We start from the raw sequence: 23,008 nt of genomic DNA, 5'->3' as shown, positions 1-23,008 counted from the left end.
AAAACGAGAGTTCCAGTCACAAGGTGTACGCCTCGAAGGGTGAAGTTATTTAATATTTAGTTTAAATTTATTTTTATTTTTTTAAGCTTTACACAGAAACACTCCAGCTACAACGTTGAAATATTCCTATATTGGACTTGCAATCAGTAATAACAATTCACAATTAATAGCAATTGCACTAATTATTATGTCCAGGCATGTATATTTGTTATTCGTATAAATTATTTTGTTTATGTGGAAGAACAAGTTTAAAATCCTTAGGAAGATGTCATTAATGAGGTTTGACACTATAGCTTCATCTCGCCCATCCCTCATGCTTAAACAGTTTGATACTCAAATATCTCGTCATTCATTTTGCTTTAACTGAAGGGTGACAATCTGAGCTTGTGACCCCAAAAAGCACACTCATAACTGCAATCAAATTCGCCAATTATCTTATTTTGAATTTTAACGTATTTGTTCTCCTCTTCTATTTCATTCCCCATAAAAAAACAAACAAACAAACAAACAAACAAAAAAAAAACAATCCCTCCACGTTCATGACGCCAAAGCTTCTCCGAGGCTGAAAGGAATCTAGCGACATGACATGAAAGCAGGCAGCAGGAATTTATTTTATTGGTGGACTCAAACAACATGGGTGTCGCCATGATTATAAGTACTAATATGATTTACAGTAATGTTGATTAAAAAATATATATATTAAAAAAAGAGCAGAAAACAAAGAGAATAAAAAGCAATATCCCAGGTCAATAAACATGATGGTGATTTCTTATTTTAGACAATGAAATATTGTTCATAATAAATTTGTCGTCACAGTGCTTGGATGCGGATATTTACCTGACTTTAACTTTTCCAATAGTTACTTTAACGACACACCGCCTGAGCGTTGGCATGGCGATACATTTAACTTGATTGGTAAGAGGAACAAGAAGAAATAATCCCAAATCCAAGTTCACTTTTTATGGAATAAGAAAAGATGTTTTTAAACTGGTGGAATTCCTTCTGACCGTCCGTTTGACACTGCTACATGTTGCTCGACTTTGGAAGGTACGCACCATGAATATCAAAGCTCTACGGGCGAAAAGAAAACAATTTTTTTAAATTTTTTTTTGAAAAAAGCTGGAATAATGCCCTGAAAGTAAGGACATCCGAATAAATCGAAAGACATTCTGAACAACCCAATAAGTCGTTGGAAAAAGAAAAAGAAAAAACAAACGTAAAACAGATTTTTAGCTGTGGTGAAATGATACAAAAAGGTGTGTCAAGCAGGTTTTCTTTTGTTGTTAATAAATTTCAAATAATGCATGTGGAATGCTGAATAAAAGATATAGCATACACTTTATACATTTGGTTTTCTTACTCTTTCTTACTCGAATCTGGCCTGTAAATGAGAGTTATTTGACGTCTCCGAGCCTCATCGCTCCTGACATTACCACCGGTTTCAGCGTGACATGACGAAGAAATGAATGTACATGGGGCAGCTCCAGCAGTCCATATGGTCTTTGTAATCGGGACGGGAAAGCAAATGGAGAGAGAAAAAGACACAAAAGGTAAAATAAGAAACGTTGGAAGTCTCCATGAGGAAAAGCCATCGGACACATACTAGATATATATATATACACGCATACTCGGGGTGTCTGCAGGCATCACAGTTCCATTTAATAAGGATTTTTAGACAAATTACTAATCTCTTTTCGATAAAGTATTGCAGGTAAGCGCTATGTACTTGGCGCAGGACAGAGTTGAGTATTGGGTAGAAATAGTGTTTTGTTTTTTTTATTATCTAGAGGATGCTACGAACTGGAATAAAAACAAACCGATTTCCACAGAGGCTGAGAAAGAAAGTACAAGGGTTTCCTTGGATTTCTCTCCACAGGCAAGTATAAAGTGAGACGGGTTCAGGCAAGTGTAGCGATTAAGTTTGGAGAATTCGGCTTTCATATCAGAAACCGGAAATGTCGACTCGGATGCAAAAGAGCGTGACTCGTTTTGACAAAAAAGAAAATCGGATGTAATAAACAAAACGTGTGGCGCTGAAAATTAAAACCCCATAAATTCAAATTCAAGACTAATCAATTACCTTTGAGACCTCAGATTTGTGAAGTAAAAAAAATAATATTAATAATTTTTTAAGGCTTTTTAAGGAACCGCAGACATGACGACACTCTGCAAGACATGATGTAGGGTGTTTACCACACTGTGATAGTTGTGTACAGCATGACTTTCTTTAAATTGTGTCTGGTTTGCCACTGAACTGCTTTTCATACCTCTGCATATTACAACATTAGAGTAGTGGTCAACAGCCAGACAGAATTGACAGGCCATTTCCTTGCACTTGATGGAAGGTTAACTACGCTGTGTGTGATACCGATATGTCCTTGAATCACTTTGAGGAGACAGACCATCAGAACTAATTGTCCACCATCTATTGATTCCACAATAGACGGTGGACAATTAGATAGGTTGACCATGAACAAAAAATAAAAAATAAAATAAAATCTGATGTGAGAATTGTGTATTTGTATAGGTTTCATTGCGGCGTTCATTGGGAGCTGTTTTGTTTTTTCCCCGCAGACTCAAGCATTTGCCAAAATCGGGACGGATCTTCAATTATGCCTGGAAAAACATTTCGGAAAAGTCAATTTAAGAAAATGAGTGAGTCTGATTACACAGAATGAAGAGGAACGGCGGTAAAAGGAGGAACGTGTCAATATACATTTGAAGATAAACAGACAAGCAAAAAGTCACGAAAAGCATGCAAGGTCGCAATGCAGCAAACAATTAGTACGACTGCTAATGACAAGGCTTGAAATTTAGTCCAAAATACCTATATAGTGACAGATGATGCATGTATTCCCTCAAACAATAGTTCACACCTGTACACGGTAGCTTTGCAAGTTGCTGAATTAGTCTGATATTAGTAGGCTGTTCTGCAAGCAACATTTGTGGACAAAACGGTCTTGCCTTTAAAAGCCCTAATATACAAAGCAAAATCGATTCGAACATTTTCAATGTGCGTTGTCATGACTTGGAAGTGCACAAATGCCCCGTGGGATTTCTTTCATTTGCACTGGTTGCACCAGAGTAAAAATGACTGCAGCGCAGTGTCATAACTTTGTGGCAATTTGCAACAATAAGGCAAACATGTGTCTGACAAACTTTACAGTATGAACGTCCAGTTGCAGCAAGATCTCTTATCATTTAGAAATATTTGGATCATGGATTTATACAGAATATATTAGTCAACTCCAGAGTATACAGTGCCCATGCAACCACCTCGGACTGTTAAGAGCTTAGGGACGAAGATGTCAATAATAAAGCAAACTTACTTTTATTCATACCTGAAGAAAAAATAAAAAAAAATGTAAAAAAAAATGGGGAAGAGAGAGAATAAACAGGATCAGAGACACTCACAGCAGTGCCAACACACATTTTATATATTCTACCCTTTATTCACATTACATTACAGCCATCAATATATGACGCTTATTGAAGAATAGCCGAAAGTATCGTACAGTTCTTCTGAAAGTGGTGATTAAAGCCAAATTCCCATGATGCAATCACAAATACATGCTATTATAACCTAATTTTACAGGGGGGTTATAACCTTATTTTACAGCTATAAAACAAAATCGAGGTCAGAGGGAGCAGTTTGAAATCTATTAACATTTCTTCCTATAACAATGCGATATAACTGGGATAAAGCGGGTATGGTTTAACAATGGCAGGGAGAGGGAGCTCAGAGTTGGATAAGATAGAAATTGGGAGAGGAAAACCCTAGTGCCGTACTTTTCCAGGAATGTAGTTGCGGTCGATGCTTTCATCTTGCAGAAACATGTGAAGACAGCGCTCGTTCTGGGCCAAAGGGTGACCTGCAATTCTACAGGACAAACAGGAGAATAAAAAAAAAAAAAAAAGAATAAAAGCAGGCAACATTTGAACAGGTTCATCTTTTCATTCTACAGGAGTTGTCGTCGAATGCACGGCGGCGGGGACAAAACGCAGCCGTGGATTAGTTAGCTACATGGCGCGCGGCTTTTGTCGAACCTCACACGGAGTTGGACAAAGGGATGTTAATAATTAACCGTTTAACTGTCAACCAACAATAAGAAATTTGACCGTTATCCAGTTTAAAAAATATTACATTTCTTTAAGAAATTAGAAAAAAATTTGTTGCACGGCGAAAGAAAAATAGGCTATACAACACATTTCTTAATACAACTCATGGCGGCGACACGTGCAACGAGGGGCGTGCCCTAATATTTTAATGTTGTCGGACAAAGGATAATGATTGGATAAAGAGGGTCGGCTATTGGTCAGAAAACTAATTCTAAATGAGTCTCCCTAGCTGGACATGCTGGGCAACGTCCAACTCTACTGGATTGCGATTTAGGCTGATCAGCGTTAGGAAGAGACGCAATAAAACGGTAATTATCGCAGTTTGTTTTTTTTCCCCCCTCTGTGTCACAGCAAAATAAGCTTGATCATTTTGATTATTTCTTTCGCAGATTTTTTCATTTAACGATGAGTTAGGCAAGTGGCAATGACAAGCCAATCGATTTGGACGATCCAAAGCTGACCTTTCACTTCTAGCCAATTACATTTGTCACGATAGAAAGAAGCCCCGCCCCCGCAGGTAGGTTGCACTTGTAAACACCTCGGCAGTGGAGACAGAGCAGCAGCGTTCAGAATGAGCAACTCAGAGGAGGAGGAGGATCAATAGTTTGGCGTTTAATTAGGAAATTTAAGTTCCGACCCAAAGCAGATAGTAAATATCATTTGTCACACACACACACACACACACACACACACACACACACACACACACACACACACACACACACACACACACACACACACACACACACACACACACACACACACACACACACACACACACACACACGATAATATAAATATTATTTTATCGTGATAATAATTTTGGCCATATCGCCCAGCACTTCTCCAGCAATGGATTTGATTCAGGCTCGGCCCTTCTATCCAAAATGGAGGACCACTGCAGAAACAGTGAAACTTTTGAGGACACTTAAGCTTACCAACAGCGGAATGAGATGGGGAACAGAGACACTCACAGAAAAAACAAAAACAAAACAAAACAAAACAAAACGGCCTGCTTTTAAACCAACACAGCCATGTCATAATACAACAATTGCATTATGTATTTACAGCCATACAACAATTTAGTGATTCTATTAGGTTATGGTGTGAGATGATTATAAAGGATGGGGAACGAAAGGGAGAATGAGGTCCAAGTGAAAACATGCTTGATGCATTGTTGCTGTACCGCTGACTGACCTGTTGATGAACTGTTCCAGGCCAACTCGTCGCTCCTCAATAAAGGATTCCTCAAAGATGCCCTCGTCTCCCCGGAAGGGCAGCAGTCTCTTCAGCGCCTTGCCTGGCAGAGGAGGTACTACAATCTGCGGGCAATAGTGGTGGAGGGGAGAAAAAATAAAAATAAAAATAAAAAAAAGCGAAGATTTATGAATTAAAAATAAAAAGAAATGAACCAGTGCAAAGGGGATGCTGGACAGAAAAACAGGACGAATACACCGCCAGTATGCCAGAGAGGTTAGTTACTTCATTGTAGAAAAATCTAAATTTCAAAGTTGAATAGGGGCATATTCGGTCTCCAAAGAAATATTTAACAGAGAAGAGAATTCCCTGATATGGGGTCAGTACAGCGGAAAAAAACCCCAAACTAATCAATAGTACAAGGGTGTATTAAGTTTATTGTACATGTAGCCCTTTAATATGCACAGCGCATGGAGGGAGAAGAAAGAAAGTCTCAGCGCTTAGCATGTCAGTGTGTTCCGCTTGTGCATGTTTCCCTTGTGTTGTATGTTATATAATTAATCAGGACTATATCATAATGCCGGAAGATATTATTACTGGTCGTAATTGGTGCATCTTCTAGTGTGTGCGGCGGCAATGCCGACACTTACTTGTTGTGCGACATGAAATTATTAATCAACCCATAGCAAAAGTTAGCCACGCTCCTCGTCCCTGAAATGTCTAGATACACAGATTCCCTGAAATCTAGCTCGGATTAAGCAGCGGTAACCCATGATAGCATGGCATGCGCAAGCGACAACTTGCTGTTGGAGCTAAGAGGGTGTAGACACTGCCGAGCTAAAGGACCGGAGTCAGTGGAGTCTGGATCAGATGGAAATACCACATTTAAGCTCTCGCGGATCAAGGCGATGCTGCAGATATAAATAAAGACAGAAATAGGGATGTCACGGTATCAGAATTCATGGTACGCAGTATTGATTTCCCCCCTAGTTTTCTTTATATTCAATTTAGAAAAAGTTAATATTAAAAAATAAAGCCTCTGACACAGCGCAGCACGGGAAGGCACTCGTCTGGGCTTTCAAATTCATAGGAGAGGCAAAATACTGACAGTGTATATCAGAATCTGTCTTCTTTGCAAAAAATTTAGTAAGTAAACTTTAATTCCCCTCACTTTATGTCGCTGCTGCACGGAAGCAGAAGGGCAAATGTTGTTAATATCCACCCAATGGGCAATTTCCAGAAGCCTCGTTCCACCATGTTTGTTCACACTCGCTCCCATGTGTGCAAGTAACTTAAAGCACCATATTGTGTCTATATATATATATATATATATATATATATATATATATATATATATATATATAAAAAATAAAATAAAAAGCAGTTCTGCTGCAAACAAAGATGCTGGAATGCGTCTGCTAAGGTGAGGGCGAATTTAAGTTTACATCTTCAATTTTTGTAACATACAATTATACCGTGGGCACTCTGTTACAGGGAAAGGCTTACGCTTCAGAACCGTGGTTGCTTAATACCGCGGTATACCAAAAAACGGTCCACCATGTCTTGACATTCCAGGACAGAAAAGCATCCTGGTAATAGATGTTCCGAAGAAAACACTGGGAAAAAAAAAGAAACCAATACAAAGCCTAGACCATCTGCAGTTTGTGTTGCTGCATCTCATTTGGTTTTCAGCTGAAAACAAAAGTCTCCTCACCCTCCTCTCCTGGGTTTTTAAGCGGTGGAACGAGCTCCCACTTTGCGGCAGGGCGCGAACCACGATCCACTTTTCTTTGTTGCAAATTGAAGACCAACGTCTTCAGGTGGACCATACCTGCACTGACCTCTACACCTCCCACGTACCCTTATCTGTTTATTATCAATGTTAATTAAAAAAAAAAAAAAAAAAAAAAAAAAAAAAAAAAAAACTTTGACAATTACATTTTTACTTTCTCTTTATATTATTATTATTATTATTATTTTTTTTTTAATTCTATTTTATGTTATATTTATATTATATTTTTTGTAATGCTTAAGGCTCGCTGTAAAGCCTTAAGCGTATGCTAAGCCTTATGCTAATGGGCTGTAGTTAAATGCACCAAACCGCACAAAAACATATTCCTTGTATGCGCAAATGTACCTGGTAAATAAGACTGAATTCTGATTCTTAACCATTGTCACTTTTTGTTATTCAAGGCTTTGCTGACAACGACTGTGATGGTCAGTTGGTTCAACTACTTATGACAAATGTGCTCACTCAAAGCGTAGGCTACATAACGTAATGTTGACGGAAGGCATGTTTATGAGGAACATATTTGCAGCCTTCTTACCAGCAAATGATAACTATTTACCTAGCACATCACCAAATGATTACCATGAAACAGGATGTGAGCACACACTCACCTTACTGTCTCTTTCCAGTTCATTCTTCAACCACTCAAAGTCACTGTATCTTCTCCTCACACAGGAATCCTTCAGCTTGAAAATAGGAAGGTTCGTCTACAAGATAAAGGAAAAAAAAAAAAATAAGACACGTAACTTGACCTGTTAATTTAGTTGAGCCTGATTGTATTTCGATTTTTGTAAAAATAAAAACAATTATAAATGACAGAATAAATAAGGATTCCTGATTTAACTACCAATGACGTTCATAAGTTTGTCTGATCTACAGAAGAGATGAATTTTACCAAACCCAAACACCCGATATTTAAAACCAATTTTCTCTGCAAAATACGGTTGGATCGTCCGAGCCCGCCTGAGAGTTGGCGCGTTATGCCGTGTTCAGCCTACGTGATTCGGGCCTGATTTTCCTATTTAAATTCTGCTTTTATCTATTTATTTTAAGCAGTGATCAAAAATTGAATAAAAAAAAAAGAAATAATCTTGTCCCACCCATGGTATCGCGTCATTTCCGGGGTCAATTCTGGCGTGTGTTTTCGTGACAGAGCGTAGTCTGGAGACCCGACAGACCCCTCTGCACGGCACGCCACCACTTCCCTCTCCCAAGCGACTTGCCTTGACACCTTCTAACTTTTGGTTGAAAGCCAAACACTCAATGTGACCATAATGTCACACTGACGATCAGATAAAAGAGGCGGGTTGTAAAGGTTTTCACTATCGATAACGTCCGGTTCATACAAACTGTCGGAAATGTCTTAACATGTGAAACGTATATTAAAAGTAATTAAGGTAAAAGTAGTTTGTTCACAAAAAAAAATAAAATAAAATCTAAATCTCTCAAATAGCCAGGATCAATTTCTTTTTTTCCATACAAAAACAAGAAAAAGAATAGCCCCAGATCTATTCATCTGTCATTCTGATCGTGCATTTAAGCCCTAGAAAATAATATGCTATCGTTGATCAATGACACAAGTACGTTTTGGGTCCTCTGTTGTGTCCTGCCCGAGGGAGCGATCGGGCCCAATGTTCGCCCCCGTCTTCCTCTCCATGCGTAATGGAGACACTGAAGAGAGGGAGCGATGGCGTTCCTCTGAATAAAGGCAAATAAAAACACTGTTGTGGTTGTTGTTGTTGTTGTTGTTTTTCCCCTTGAGATGCATTTAATTTTTAACTCAATCTTCAAACAGGGGACCACTCTCGCAGTCACTCTCGTATCACCCGTCAGCAACCACCACAAATAGAATCGAATTCTATGGGGAAGACTGCAATGGATGACATGTAGTCTCACGATCATGGCGTTAACTATAACAGACAGGTAGGGGATTTTGGACATAAATCATGAACGAACATTAAAATCTTGTTCGATGGGGTGGGGAGGGGAGGGCGGCGGACCCAGACACAAAACCTTACCAAATGCAGTGCGTTGCCTAATTGCGCACCCAACTGAGGGTCCTTGACGTGAACGCGACTGAGAATCACTGGTTTGCACAATTGCAACTGTGGTATTTTCAAGTTCCCCGCGGACTCCCAGTCGTCGACGGTTTTCACTGAGTTTCCCACTAAATGTCATGGTGCTTGACTTATAAAGGGCACCGCACAAGTCACTGTTTAGCGTGGCAATCGGACGTAATCGCGGGTTTGGGAAAACTGTGTGTGTGTGTGTGTGTGTGTGTGTGTGACGCTAGTGGTGGTGTTTTCCCGAACGCAAAACGTTGGCAAATCCCTAGGCCGCGGATGGAGGAAAAAAAAATAAAATAAATAAAATAAAAACCACCGGTCTCGATTTTCTTTACCGGGCGCGGCCTCTTCGCTCCCCAAGCCGACACAGTCCTCCGCTGACATGCTAACCGAGCTAGCAAAACACGGGGGGCGGCGGACAACTGTTCAACCTAGCTTAGCTCGACCCCTGCTTATCCCTTTTGCCGCCCGGGGGGAAACCTACCCTCATACGGACTTCATAAGTTGTGTAGCGGTTCCGTCCAACACCGACGGTTTGTGGGTCGTAAACGTCGATCTCCAGGAAATTACTCGGCGGCCCGTAGGCGTCCATCAGGTCCTGGGGCTTGGAGTTCAACCGGCGAGTGTCGGCCACCGTAGGTTCTGACATGTTCGTTTATTTGTATTTTTTTTTGGGGGGGGGGGGGGGGGGGGGCGGCGGCGGGGGGCGAGGGGGGGGGGGGCGACGACGACCAGCGGAGAGTCAAACGTCAAACAAACGAAAAGGCAGCCGACAAAAAAACGGTTAGATCTCCGGTGAAGGCATAAACCGGTCGTTCTGGTGGTTTCAGCCGGAGGAGCAGCTGACTCGTAGCGGGCCGGCCACCCTTGCGCCCTGCCCTTCTTCTCTGGAAACGCTCGGCTCGGCTCCGCGCACACAGTGCGGGACCGTCCGCGCTCCCTCTAGAGGACAGGAAACAAACTACACATGTTTTCTTGTTCGTCGCCTTGATATATCTTTTTTTTTTTCATGCATTCCCCCCCCCCCCCCCCACACACTATGAAAAGTCTTCATGTTTGTGGATTGTTTTACATATATATTTGTGAATTGGGATGCATAATCCCTTCCGTAGAAATGATGCAATGCAAGTGATCGTCAATCAATCAAAGTGAACCATTCACCATTCAAAAGGTTAACCGCAAACATAGGTAATGTACAAAATACTATAATAGAGCGCACTATTATTAAATTCAAATTGATATACCCTTCAAATGAGATATATTCAATTTCACAACATTAAGAGTTTCACTTGAAAATATGCATCATAGGAAGTTGTCACTTGAATAATCAATAATAGTCATAATTTCACTGTAATAAACTTTATGAAACCCCTTGGATACAAAAGCAGTTACATGTTAACAATATCACAAATTCAATCAATACAAAAACAAGAACAAAGCAACAATAACAAAATACTCTTTCTCTCTCTCTCTATATATATATATATATAGAGAGAGAGAGAGATATATATATATTTTTTTAAATTTGGATCAGTAGCAAGGCATGTCCTCCAATGAAAACACATGAGGATCAGTTGGTGTCAGTTCACAATATCACAGATGAAATCAATACAAGATCAAGAATAAAGCAAAAAATAAAAATGACAATACTCGTTTTATGTAGCTAAAGAGAAAGGCTCTATTCTAACAAGTGAACAAAGCAATTACATCCGTTGAGTTGCCAGAGAGATTAGAGGAATAGAAAGACATTATGTTGTTTCCCAGTTTTCACCAGAGTTAAATGTTTTGACTGATTATCTTCAGCCAAATAGTCATTACAGGCTCTCGTACTAAAATCTTTAAGTGGGTTGTGAGTTGCCACTTCCACCGTGACTGTTATCTTCATATTTTGATCACCTCAGATCTCAAAAGCACACACTTCCCAAACAACGCAATATATGATAGATCTTGTACACATTTTATGAGACTTTCTGTCTTTCGGTTACGCTCAAGATGCCGGAAAAAAAAATTGATGTCATATTGCTCTTCGTTTGAATAACCTGCTACTCGCCGTCCTGCCTCTCCTCAGAGGATCCGGGCGAAGTGAGGGCAGCGGAGGAGCAGGAATCGAACGTGCTATCGTTTTCCGAGACCGAGCCGTCGGTCTGGTCGGAGCCGAGCGAGGCCGCGGAGCCGCCCGAGCTGTCGCTGGCGGACTGCAGGACCTGGCGATACTCACGCACGGAACAGGCGCGCTCATTGAAGTGAGCCTTGAAGCCCTCCTTGACGCCCTTGGAGATGTGAAGCCACTCCTTTTAGGAAACAAGAGGAAAATAAATTGTTCAGCGAGTTCTTCTGTACCAATGTATCCTACAACTGAAATATACTTGACGACATGACACATGCCGATGCATAAAAGCTTTTATCAGCGGTGCATAAACATCGCTATGGATGGCGTTATGCACTTTAACCCTCTTTACTATGTACTGGATCGATTTTTTCTTTGGGGGGGGTCGTTTTAATCATCCAGTGATCTTATTACTATTTGACAAAACTTTGTTTGCCGCTGACTGCCCTTCAATTTGGCTCTCTTAAGCTCCGTGTGAGCACCACATTTAAGGGAGTTGTGCCATCCCAGGGATGTGTGTGTAGTCACGAGACAGTACAGGGATTTTGACGTTACGAACCTCCACGCTGCCCTCGATCATGATTCTATTCAGGTTCTTTCCAGGAACGATGGGAATGAATATGATTCTGAGCCTGTGAAGGAGATGGAGAAATGCACTGGGTGATTACAGTGACTAATAATCGGTATGATCTTGCTTTTCACTAACCTTTGTAACTAGGTAGAGTGATGTTTAAATCTTTAAATATTAAACATGATATCTACCTTTGTTATTCAACATGGCATTTTTGTCACATCAGTGTTGAGAGACTTCAATTTAACTTGTGCGAGTTTGTGTTCAAATTTTGTGTATGTATGTATGTATGTATGTATGTATGCATGCACGCATACATGTATGTATGTATTTATCCATCGCACACTTTGTGTAAAAGCAATTCATAATCACCCCACAGAAACAAAAATATGACAATGCCATATTATCATTACAGCAAGTCTGTACAAGTATATTCTTGTAGACTACTCAAAAACATTTAAGGACCTACTGTAGGAAACACACGAGTGGAGACAAACAAATAGGACACGTCGATTTTGTTGATGTACCTCTCGTGGTGCACCAGTGCGGTGACCAGTATGATGAGGATTAACAAGCCCACGGCATACAGCACTGGAGTCCACACAGACATCGCGCCGCTCAGTCGACTAGTGTCTGAGACGGAGACAGGGATGACAAATTTGGAATGAGAGCAATTTTTTGTCTCAAATATTTCTTGTGTGTAAATAGCTTCAGGAAAGCACCAAATCACATCAATTTATAGAGCACGTGAAAAACACGAAAAGTTTGCTCCAAAAGGCGGGAATAACAGAAAAAGGACAAATTAAAACGATGGAAAGAAGACAGATGAACGGATGTAAAACAGATGTTTATGTAAAAGACTTGATACTACAATGGGGGCGGTTAATGAATCACATACGCAAGACTAAAAACACGTTTTCATTCGGCAGATTCAACTGATCTGACATTCGTGCTGCTCTTTTCCCCGGCCCCCCCCTTTTACCTGTGCTGTTGCTTTCTTTCATGGAGCCCCAGAACGCAGACTCACTCCAGTCACTCCAGAGGTTGGACGCGCCACAGTTTTCTTGTATGGTGCTCCTCGCCTGCAGCTCGTAGCGGCAGCTGCTGGACGGCAGGTTGATGGTGTGACTCCGACCCCTCACATTGGTGATCTGATGGAGAAACGAGTAAGGAAGATTGTGATGGTTTTTATTTATTTATTATTATTTAACGCTTATTTATTACGCGAGCGGTGCTGAAGGAACACTCGGTTGTTGTTATGCCGGATTCAACTTAGAGGGAAGATGAAGTTTGACGGTTTCTATGGGTTGCTATGGACTCCGGTCACCATTTCTGGAGGATCACTTCTATTCAATTGCGTAGCAAAATAGCTCAAATATACAAAATGTACGAAAATCGAGAACCGAAGGGATAAAAAGAAGGGTCGAGGTTTCACATCAGATGGCTGCGAAATTTTCTGTGGCAGTTTGCCATCCAGCACGACTTCCCAGCCGTCGTTTGACTAAAAAATGACGACCAACATTCACAGTCGAAGCCACCCCTCAATATGGCGGCTTGCCCCAGCGATGTGACGACAGCTTCACATTCCCTACAGCCTTTTGCAGCTACCTGTCCGAGAGCTTTCCAGCCACGGAGGAGCCAACTTTCTGCCTCCCTCGCCAACGAACTGAACTCCCTTTATGCGCAGTTTGAGTCTGGCAACAGCACCGCTAGCTCGCCGGCTAATTGGAGTTACACCGCTGGGGAGGAGCATGTGTCTGAACATGACGTCAGGAGGGCTCTGATGCGTGTGAACACCAGGAAAGCTGCAGGCCCAGATGGCATCTGGACAAGTACTGAATACCTGTGCTAACCAGCTAGCCTCGGTGTTCACTAGGATATTCAACGCCTCCCTGGCTGAATCAGTGGTCCCGTCCTGCTTCAAGAGGTCCACCGTCATTCCTGTCCCAAAGATCGCCTCTCCAGCCTGCCTGAATGACTACCGTCCGGTGGCCCTCACCTCGGTGGTCATGAAGTGCTCCGAGAGGCTGATTAAGGATTATATCTGCGCCTCCCTCCCCCGCACTTTGGACCTGTTGCAGTTTGCGTACCGGCAGAACAGATCGACGGACGACGCGGCCTCCCAGGTACTGCACACCACGCTCACGCACCTGGATGGCCGGAAGGGGGCCTATGTGAGATTGCTGTTCATCAATTATAGTTCAGCTTTCAATACCATAGTCCCCTCCAGACTGGCTGTCAAGCTGAAGGAGCTTGGACTGAATACTCCGCTGTGTGCCTGGATCCTGGACTTCCTCTCAGCCCGGCCCCAGGTGGTTAGGGTGGGGAAGCACATGTCCAGCTCCCTCACCCTGAATACAGGATCCCCCCAGGGCTGTGTCCTAGGCCCCCTACTGTACTCCCTGTACACACATGACTGTGTGACAGGTCCAGCTCCAACACCATCATCAAGTTTGCTGACGACATCGTTGTCGTGGGCCTGATCACCGACTGCGATGAGAAGGAGAGGAGGTGGCTGACCTGTCACTCTGGTGCCAGGACAACAGCCTCCACCTAAACATCAGCAAAACTAAGGAGCTGATTGTGGACTTTAGGCGTGGTTTACAACCGCGGACGCACGCTCCCTTGATGATTAATGGGACTTCTGTCGACAGGGTGAGCAGCTTCAAGTACCTGGGAGTCCACATCACAGAGGATTTAACATGAAATTTGCAAACAGACACTCTGGTGAGAAAGGCGAGGCAGCGTCTTTACCACCTCAGGCAGCTGAGGAAATTCTGGGTCTCGGTGAGGATCCTCAAATCCTTCTACTGTGGAGCGGTGGAGAGCATCCTGACAGGCAACATCACTGCCTGGTTTGGGAACTGTACTGCTAAAGACAGGCGGACCCTGCAGAGGGTGGTGCGTTCAGCTGAACGTACCACTGGAACTACCCTCCCCTCCCTGCAGGACCTATACACCAGAAGGTGTAGTAGCAGAGCCCGCAGGATCATGAAGGATCCTCACCATCCAAACAACGGACTGTTCCAGCTGCTGCGGTCGGGCAAGCGCCTCCGCAGTCACACAGCGAGAACAGAGAGACTGAGACAGAGTTTTTTCCCGCAAGCCATAAGAACTGTCAATGCTGACATCACCAGGGGTCCTCCACTACCTTACTGTACTGTATGTAGCATACTGTACCGCATACTGTGTCACTGTTCTGGGTTGTTTGGGTTGTTACCGTATTGCTGCGCCGTACTGTTGTATACTGTGCTGTATTATCCCACAAACACTACCTCACTTTATTCACATGCCACTTTAATGCACATATCTGTATTTACATAATTGCCTATCCCATATACATAAGTCTATCCCATATACATAAGCCTATTCCCTTTATCTATTAAGTACCCCCACCCTGCATTACCCTTGAGTTCTTATTTTATTTTATTTTATTTTACTCTATATATTTTTATTTTATTCTATATATTTTTATTTTATTCTATAGTATTCGACTTACTGCATTACGTTTTAGGAATCAGTTAATTGGTCAAGTAGAAATTATTTTCTAGGTAGCTACTGTGTTCAGTCTAGGACATACATATTGTGTGTGATCACCAGGTGCATTGCATTACATTTCACTGCATATATGTATGAAAGTATGTATATGTACGTGACAAATAAACCTCTTGAATCTTGAATCTTGGATCAAACCATTCAGGAACTTCTAAGCCGTGCCATTTACATTTTTTTGAAATATGGATCAAAGTAGCGAGGCATGTCCTGCAACGAAAACATGAGGATCAGTTGGTCTGTCTCTGTATTTCTCCCACCGACACACCTGCATGTGTGCCGTTGCTATAGTAACACACAGAGGGGAGGCGGGAGCAGCAGGCAGAGAAGGTGGGGGTGGCTCAGAGGGGAACACAAAGGTGGGGGCCAGGGGGGCGGTGAGAAAGTGGCTGTAAATTCTTTCATTCTTACACGATTTGGACAAATGACACATCAAACTGCTCATCGACTTCTTGGCTGCATAATAAGATTAATAGTGAAGATTTAAAAAATATATATTTACATAATAGTAATTATTAGTTGTAAAAATAATAATTATTTGATACGAATAATATGGTTATAATAATAATAATAATAATAATAATGTATATGTATAACCACTTATCCAATTATTGATAAAAGAGCCTTTGGGTTGAAGGGAGGGGCCGTTGGGGTGGATGCGCTTGGTGCCTGACAGATGTGGACAGGAGGATGAGGGGCCAGGTGGGCAGGACGGGCAGAAAGCGGCTGTGATTTCCCCTATTTTTACTGGATTTAGACAAATGATCCACAATTTTTTGCAAGAATTGTCTAGCTATTGCCGTTGTGATTATTTGTAGAAGAAGTAGTAGTAGTATTATGTGAAGAAGTAGAGAAACAAGCTGGGGAAGATAGATCGACCAACATACAGACAGACAGACAGATTTTGCGGTGTCACAGCAGCTCACATGAATAGGAATAAATAAATGAATAAGAATGAATTGTTAACTTAACAATGAACAATAAAAACAAACCTAACAATAAACTAGAAAAATAAAACTAAAAATAAACGAGGAACAAGAAAAAAATTGGCAAAATACAATAAACAAAAAAAACAATAAGCAATACACCTCTGCATGAACAATTCACATTGTGACAGAAATAGGAAGTGGTGCAATTACATTTTTGCTCAGTACAACAAACAATAAGCAAGTACTAAATTAATCTGATATTTCATTTGGATTTAGTTTAGCCTACCTCCCACTTATTGAAGTTGATCCGGTGGCGCACTTGGCTCTCTACACAGGTGGATACACCAGCGCTGTGGTTCCAGAAGAACCACAGGTTGGAGTCTGAGTCATTGGTCACAGTCAGGTTGGTTGGAGGATTCAGCTTTACTGGAGTGGACAGAACATGCAAGATAACATGTTTATTATGCATTTTACAATTGTGTATATTGTTGTTTTATATATTTATACTGTATATATACTATTTATATATACACTGTATACAGTGTATATAGTATATACAGTATAGTGTATATAGTATATATTGTATATATAGGGTATATAGTGTATATACAGTGTATATAGTGTATATAGTGTACATAGTATATAAAGGGTGATGTGTGATGAGATACTTGATGCTGAAACGCTACAGTATTGGTATTGTTAAGAGCTTCCGCTGAGAAAAAATAGTCCACAACACTGCGTGAAGCAAGGGACGTGACGAGGGATGTGGCGGACTGTGACGCCGGTCAACTAACGATCTACCTATAAAGGAAGGAATCTCTGCCTGTCTGTCTGTCTGTCTGCCTGTATCTATGTCCTTTCATTATCTCGACAACCGTTCATCCGATCTACTTCACACTCGGGTGTATTGCTGGGGACCCAAGGACGTCCAGTGTTGAATTTGTTGCAATTGGGACGCGTGACACGTGTCATTTTAATAAACCGCTCCGTTCTGTGCAGCAGCAGGGTGGGGCTTCAGGGCTCTACGACTGAGTCACAAAGAATGCCTTTCCCCTTCCCCTGACTTTAACCTGCAGTTTCATCTACCATTGTCGAACTCAGGCCTGAATCATTGACATTTTGTTTGTAACTGACTGTTGATCCCCCGCTATTGACCAATCAGAATCGAGTATTCCACAGAGCCGTGTAATAATATATTTTTTTCTCATGCCCTGTTTTATTCTCTTTGATAAAGGCTCTTTACACTTGTTTATTGAGTGAGGAACTACCCACGGTAATATGAATTCATTCATTTTTTTCATATTGGTTACATAACGTAATTTAAATCCTTATTGGGACCCCATTAATTAGAATACCTGCCCCAAGAGGTTCACGTCCCAAGCATTATTTTGAAAATGAAAAACATTTTACATTTCATTTTGCGTCCTATCAAATATGAAAAAATACAAAATCCTCTGTTTCATATATCCGTCTATATTTTTCATACATCATCAGACCTACAGGCCTGTTTGATGCCATGTTTTTCTTTTTAATGTGAAACTTCCTGATAGAAGTATATATATCAGTCAGTCAGTCAATAGCAATATGCAAACATCAAACCATCATTAGACCACTTATTTTTCAATGATAGTTTTACTGAAAAGGGTTGTAAGTCCCTTGGTTGTGTTAGAGCTTTGTATAATTATAAAATCAAACTTACAAAGGTGGAAACTAAAGGCATACCTTTTGACTTAAGCATGTGCTTCTGCTCCTGGGTAACACCGTCGGAGAGAGGCATCAGCTTTATAATAAAGGGGTCGAGCCTCCTCCTTAGTAGCTTTATGTAGGTTTGGTTACATCCTATAATAGTCCTGTTGTCCAAGATGTAGGCGTCACACTCGTGGAACTCTGGAGGCTTGTCATAAAGGAACCTAAATATAGTAGTAAATCACACATCGTTTGGTTGTAAGTAACCTTGTTAGTCCCATTTGTCGTGTCACAGCCTTAAAGTGGACCTATTAAAGTGTCTCTGAGGTCCCCAAAACATGTGTGTTAAGGTTTTTGTTGAAAATACCACTCAGATTATGCATTAAAGCCATTCTAACATGCGTCCAATCCACCTTGTTTGAAAACGGCTGTTTCAGTGGGTGGAGCCACCCTCCTGAGGCCCCTAGTTCAACTATATAGAAAAAAAACACTAAAAGTTATAGGGAATAGCGATAAAGTGGTCAAAACTGGCATTGAACCACAGATGGCACCGAACCTGCGGGACCATGGACAGCTCTGCAGGCCACAGCCTTTCCCGTGCAGCGGCCCAGAACATGTTGTGCAATTGAAATATTACACACTATTGAATATTGAGCAAGGATTAGGAAGAGGGCTGAGTTAAATGAATCTCGTATTTTTTTCTCTTTTACACACACTCTCCCCTGGTAGCAGCTGACGTCACACTGAAATTGATCCGGAGGGAAACTTTGGCAAGGTTGAAAATGTCATAACCCAGACCCTGTTGTTGAACTGTTAGAATTATATTATACCTTGTACTTGTTTACTTGTATATACACAGTTTTATACACATTATTTTCTCTTTCATCACACTCTAACATACTTTTCTTTCTAACATATTAAAATGACCTTCTTCCTCCTCATAAACCATTGTCAGTAAATGAACGAACCTGCTGTGGAAGGTGTAATTGACCTTTGGGCTCTCCTGTCCATTCCAGGTGCAGTGCACATATTCTAAATTCACCACCAAACAAGACACATCTGTCACAGAAAATGGGGAAGGAGACAAACAGAAATGGTTATTAACCCTGTAAAGCCTGACACATCAAAGTATAGGTAGAAAAGTTTTTTGTTTTTTTTATTTGAGGTGCTTATTGGACCTTTTGACAGAAAATAAATATAAATATAAATATAAATATAAACACAATGGCAGGCAGCTATACATAATTCGTAATCTGGCATCAAACTACAAGAATTCAGCCTGATTTTGACCCAAATTTGTTGGGGGCTTTCAAATTCACAGGAGAGGCAAAATGAGTGACATTTGTGGCAGAGTTTAAGAAGTAAACTTTATTCCATCCAATCAGTAATTCCCTGATGCCGGGAAGTCGGTCTTTCACTAATTCCTGCTCCGTATGTGGATCGATTTAGATGAAACATCAACCACGAGATGTGTACGACACCCCGGTTCTAACGACACTTTAACCGTGTCCGTAGCTCCAGCAGTTGTATTGTTCCGGACACTTTTGGAGGAAGGAAAATAATGAAAATCTTAACAATACAATGCTGACAATAGGCGTTTTTCGCACGCAAGAACTTTTTCATAGTTCGAAGAACTTTTTGGAGGAACCGTCCCTTTTTTTGTGTCTGCACTGCAGGAACTAGGCATGTTTGTAGTTCTTAGAGCTCCGTTTTGAGGGACTTTTTTTAGCTCCTACTCCAGGGCAGGAACTAACTGGCACAAGAGGAACCATCAGTGACGTGAGAGCACGGTGATTGGTCCAGACGTAAGTCCATGGTCCCTCACCTGTTCCTCGGACTGAGTCCGACCAGTCGAGTCGCATCGCTCCTGGTGCGGACGCGGCCCGTCTACACTCAGCAGTAATAGATAATAATCAATAAAAATAGTATTTCTATTCTAGATGTATTTATTTCATTAATATATTTTATTTTATTATTTCACTTCCCGACGGTAATTTAATGAATTAACATGAGCCCCGTAATCCCCATGCTTTATCCCGATGCGAGCCCAGGCCTCACGAAAGTCGGAACTAACTTTTAAATGACGTCTTGTAGATCGAATATGAGTGAAGATTCAGAAACTGGGTTTCTTATTCCTCACCTCAAATTTGTTCAGAAACTGATTTTAGTGGACTTATAAGGTGAAATAAATGACAGTTACAAATAAATACAAGGTGGAACTCATGCTGAAACCCCGTTCACTGAAGCTACTTCAGAGTTACGCAGTGTGACTGCAACCAGAAAAAAAGCCCTTTAGTTTTCAGGGGACCTTCCCAGTTCCTAGTTCCCCTCAGTAAGTCCCCAGAACTGTTCAGAACTGTTCCTTATAATTTTCATATGATATTCACTTTGTATCATAGTTGAGACATCAGGCAATTATGGCAATTTATTGATCACAACATGTCACAACCCAAAAACATAACATTTTCATTGCATTTGGAACATTGGCTTGGTTCCCTTTTTACCAAACAGAAACCCTTATATTTAGCATTGTGATAGGCAAAAAGACAGTTTCTGTCCTTGTTCAGGCAAAGATGAAATTTACATTTGCCCACAGTAGATATGTGAGAAGTGACTTGGCTAAATTGTCTGTCTGAGTCAATTGGCCTAACAGGTTTTAAATTAAAAAAAAAAATTGCTGCTACATAAACTTACACGTCAATGCACCCATTAAACTATGCCATGATTGAACCTAGTACGCGCGCGCGCGCACACACACACACACACACACACACACACACACACACACACACACACACACACACACACACACACACACACACACACACACACACACACACACACACACAGCCAAATACAGGGGAAATAACATCAAAGCCATCAGGAAGTGACAGTTACATGTAAGTTACGTACTCATGAAAGTAGGTCTTGTTTTAACTTCATAGTTAAATACAAAAATTAATAACAGTTGAATAATGAATATATATATATATATATATATATATATATTCATATATATATATATTCATGTATATGAAAATGTTCATATAAACATAAAAATGTTCTTAAATTTTGTAGTGGGAAGAAATTAGTGAAACGTTGACACATTATCGTCAAAAATAAACACAAAAATAAATCTTGGATCGTTGTGAAGATAATTCGATGTGAAATAATATATTTAGAAAGTCCTCGAGAGGACCTTGGGCGAGCTGAACACTTTATCAAGGATATTTTAGACATCATATTTGAAAATAATATCGATGATAGTTAAATAGACAAAAAAAAACAAAACCGATTGAATACTTACTGAGACTAGGAGGTTGTTCGGAACAGACAAAGCCAGTCAGGTAAAATAGGAGAATCAATCCAACGGACCGCATCATGGCATCCATGTGGTATTTGACAAAAATCATGTGTTCATGTGATCGTGGGTTCTTCTGTGATCTCTGTGCACGCCCCCGAGGCAAACTTTGTCTTTCGTCTTTCTCTCGTTCTGAGACCTCACCGGGTCGCGATTGGTCCACAAGCCGTTGCATCCTGGCAGGGGACGGACTTCAACCTCCCTTCATGGGTCGCTCAACCTCCTCCCTTTTCCTGGTTCAATAAGATTGTTTCTTTTCTGGAGCGACAACATTTGAAGCATGTATTATATACACTGTAGCTCCTCAAATATAAACCGGGGCTCAAATAAAAAACGGTAAACAAGGCTGAAACTCAGTCAATGTGTGTGTGTGTGTGTGTGTGTGTGTGTGTGTGTGTGTGTGTGTGTGTGTGTGTGTGTGTGTGTGTGTGTGTGTGTGTGTGTGTGCGTGTTTCTCCTCCAGCGCTGCACCGCGCTCCGAGCGCGCTGCTTGCACCGCTCGTGTCGTGCGGTTCCTGCGCTGGTTTTACTGTGTTTTTTATTTTTATCTTAGATCTGCTGTTTTCGTTCGTTTCTACTTGTATGATAGGAACATTTTAAAGTAAGGGAAGTTTTGCCTTGGATCACGACAGTGGGTTGCATAATGCAGAGAGTGTCATCTCTGGGTCACTGTGCGTACTGTGTCACCGAAAACAAAAAATAATGCTTAAAAAGTTTATTTTAGATGTATATACTGTGAGGGTAATAAAAGCCTTAAAAAGCCCCTACACGGCTACTGTCAATAAATGACATTAAGTTTGGTTTCACATTTTTTTATTTTTCTTTGTTTCATCTTTATGTAAAGCAAAATCACTGCCACCTCCTCCCACGGTTGTGTTCATGCTTTTTTCGCCGCAGAGTTCTTATTAAGTTCTCATTAAGTTCTTGTGAAGTTCTTATTAACTCCTTGTGAAGTTCTTGTGAAGTTCTTATTAAGTTCTTGTTAAGTTCTTATTAAGTTCTTATTGAGCATTCTGCTGACGGTGTTCAGTCGGATGTTCTCCGGTGGTTCTAACATCTTTTGTTCTCGCGTCTTTTTAAGTGTATCTCCACCTTTATTATTAGCCATAAATGAATAAAATAAAATTTAGCGCGTCTTATTGTAGCAGCAACATTGTGATAAGCACAAAGTAAGTAAGAAAGAAAAGCCAAAGGAAAGGAAGTAAAAAGCCCCCCAAAAAAGGTCAAACTCAAAATGGAGATTGTCGACTAGTTGAGTCGCAGTCATTTCTGTTTTATCTTGCAATCGCTCGAAATACCGCTGCAAACTATCGATTGATGAATATTTACGGCCTTTGTGATAGGTGTGTTGAAAGGTGCTGGGGTGTTCGTATCTTTTGGAAAACCCAAGGCCGGCCAGGTCGCGAAATTGAGAAACAATTTGATGTTCATCGCGGCAATTTGGTCATCGTCGGTGCGAAAGTACAAGCATGTGCGTCACAGATGGTTTTTTTCTTTTTGCGGTCGCTGCGTCTTTGTGGGTTTCCTCTGAGCGGAAGTTATTACACTATCACCTGCTATCTAGAAGTCTCTCAGAAGCTAAAGAACAACTTGAATCATTTGAAGACAACATTTGAAATCCTAGGTGTAAA

General features: G+C 41.0%; 2 protein-coding genes across 3 annotated transcripts; both read right to left on the bottom strand.

Moving 5' to 3' along the window:
* Window positions 1–590: 590 nt before the first annotated feature.
* Window positions 591–10,045, bottom strand: snx12 (sorting nexin 12; the record flags this gene model as incomplete). Of its 2 annotated transcripts, XM_080014082.1 has the most annotated exons (5): window positions 9,656–10,045; window positions 7,717–7,812; window positions 5,317–5,441; window positions 3,790–3,880; window positions 591–1,500 (listed from the first exon to the last, which is right to left on the bottom strand). In XM_080014082.1, the coding sequence occupies exons 1-5, from the start codon at window positions 9,818–9,820 to the stop codon at window positions 1,357–1,359; spliced, it is 621 nt and encodes a 206-aa protein (XP_079870208.1). In that variant the 5' UTR covers window positions 9,821–10,045. The 2 variants fall into 2 exon arrangements, with proteins under 2 accessions (XP_079870208.1, XP_079870207.1); XM_080014081.1 differs by lacking the exon at window positions 591–1,500 and having other exon boundaries at window positions 3,778–3,880.
* A 630-nt stretch (window positions 10,046–10,675) lies between these two features.
* On the bottom strand, window positions 10,676–21,442 carry LOC307240366 (cytokine receptor common subunit gamma-like). The gene is made up of 8 exons (XM_080014131.1): window positions 21,324–21,442; window positions 18,985–19,075; window positions 18,053–18,240; window positions 16,617–16,756; window positions 12,832–13,000; window positions 12,377–12,482; window positions 11,838–11,910; window positions 10,676–11,462 (listed from the first exon to the last, which is right to left on the bottom strand). Exons 1-8 carry the CDS (start codon window positions 21,427–21,429, stop codon window positions 11,214–11,216), a joined length of 1,122 nt encoding a protein of 373 aa, XP_079870257.1. The 5' UTR covers window positions 21,430–21,442; the 3' UTR covers window positions 10,676–11,213.
* Window positions 21,443–23,008: the final 1,566 nt, after the last annotated feature.

The sequence above is a fragment of the Zeus faber genome, assembly GCF_960531495.2.
Source record: "Zeus faber genome assembly, chromosome: 14".
Lineage (NCBI taxonomy): Eukaryota > Metazoa > Chordata > Actinopteri > Zeiformes > Zeidae > Zeus > Zeus faber.
This window is presented reverse-complemented; position numbering and strand designations above follow the sequence as displayed.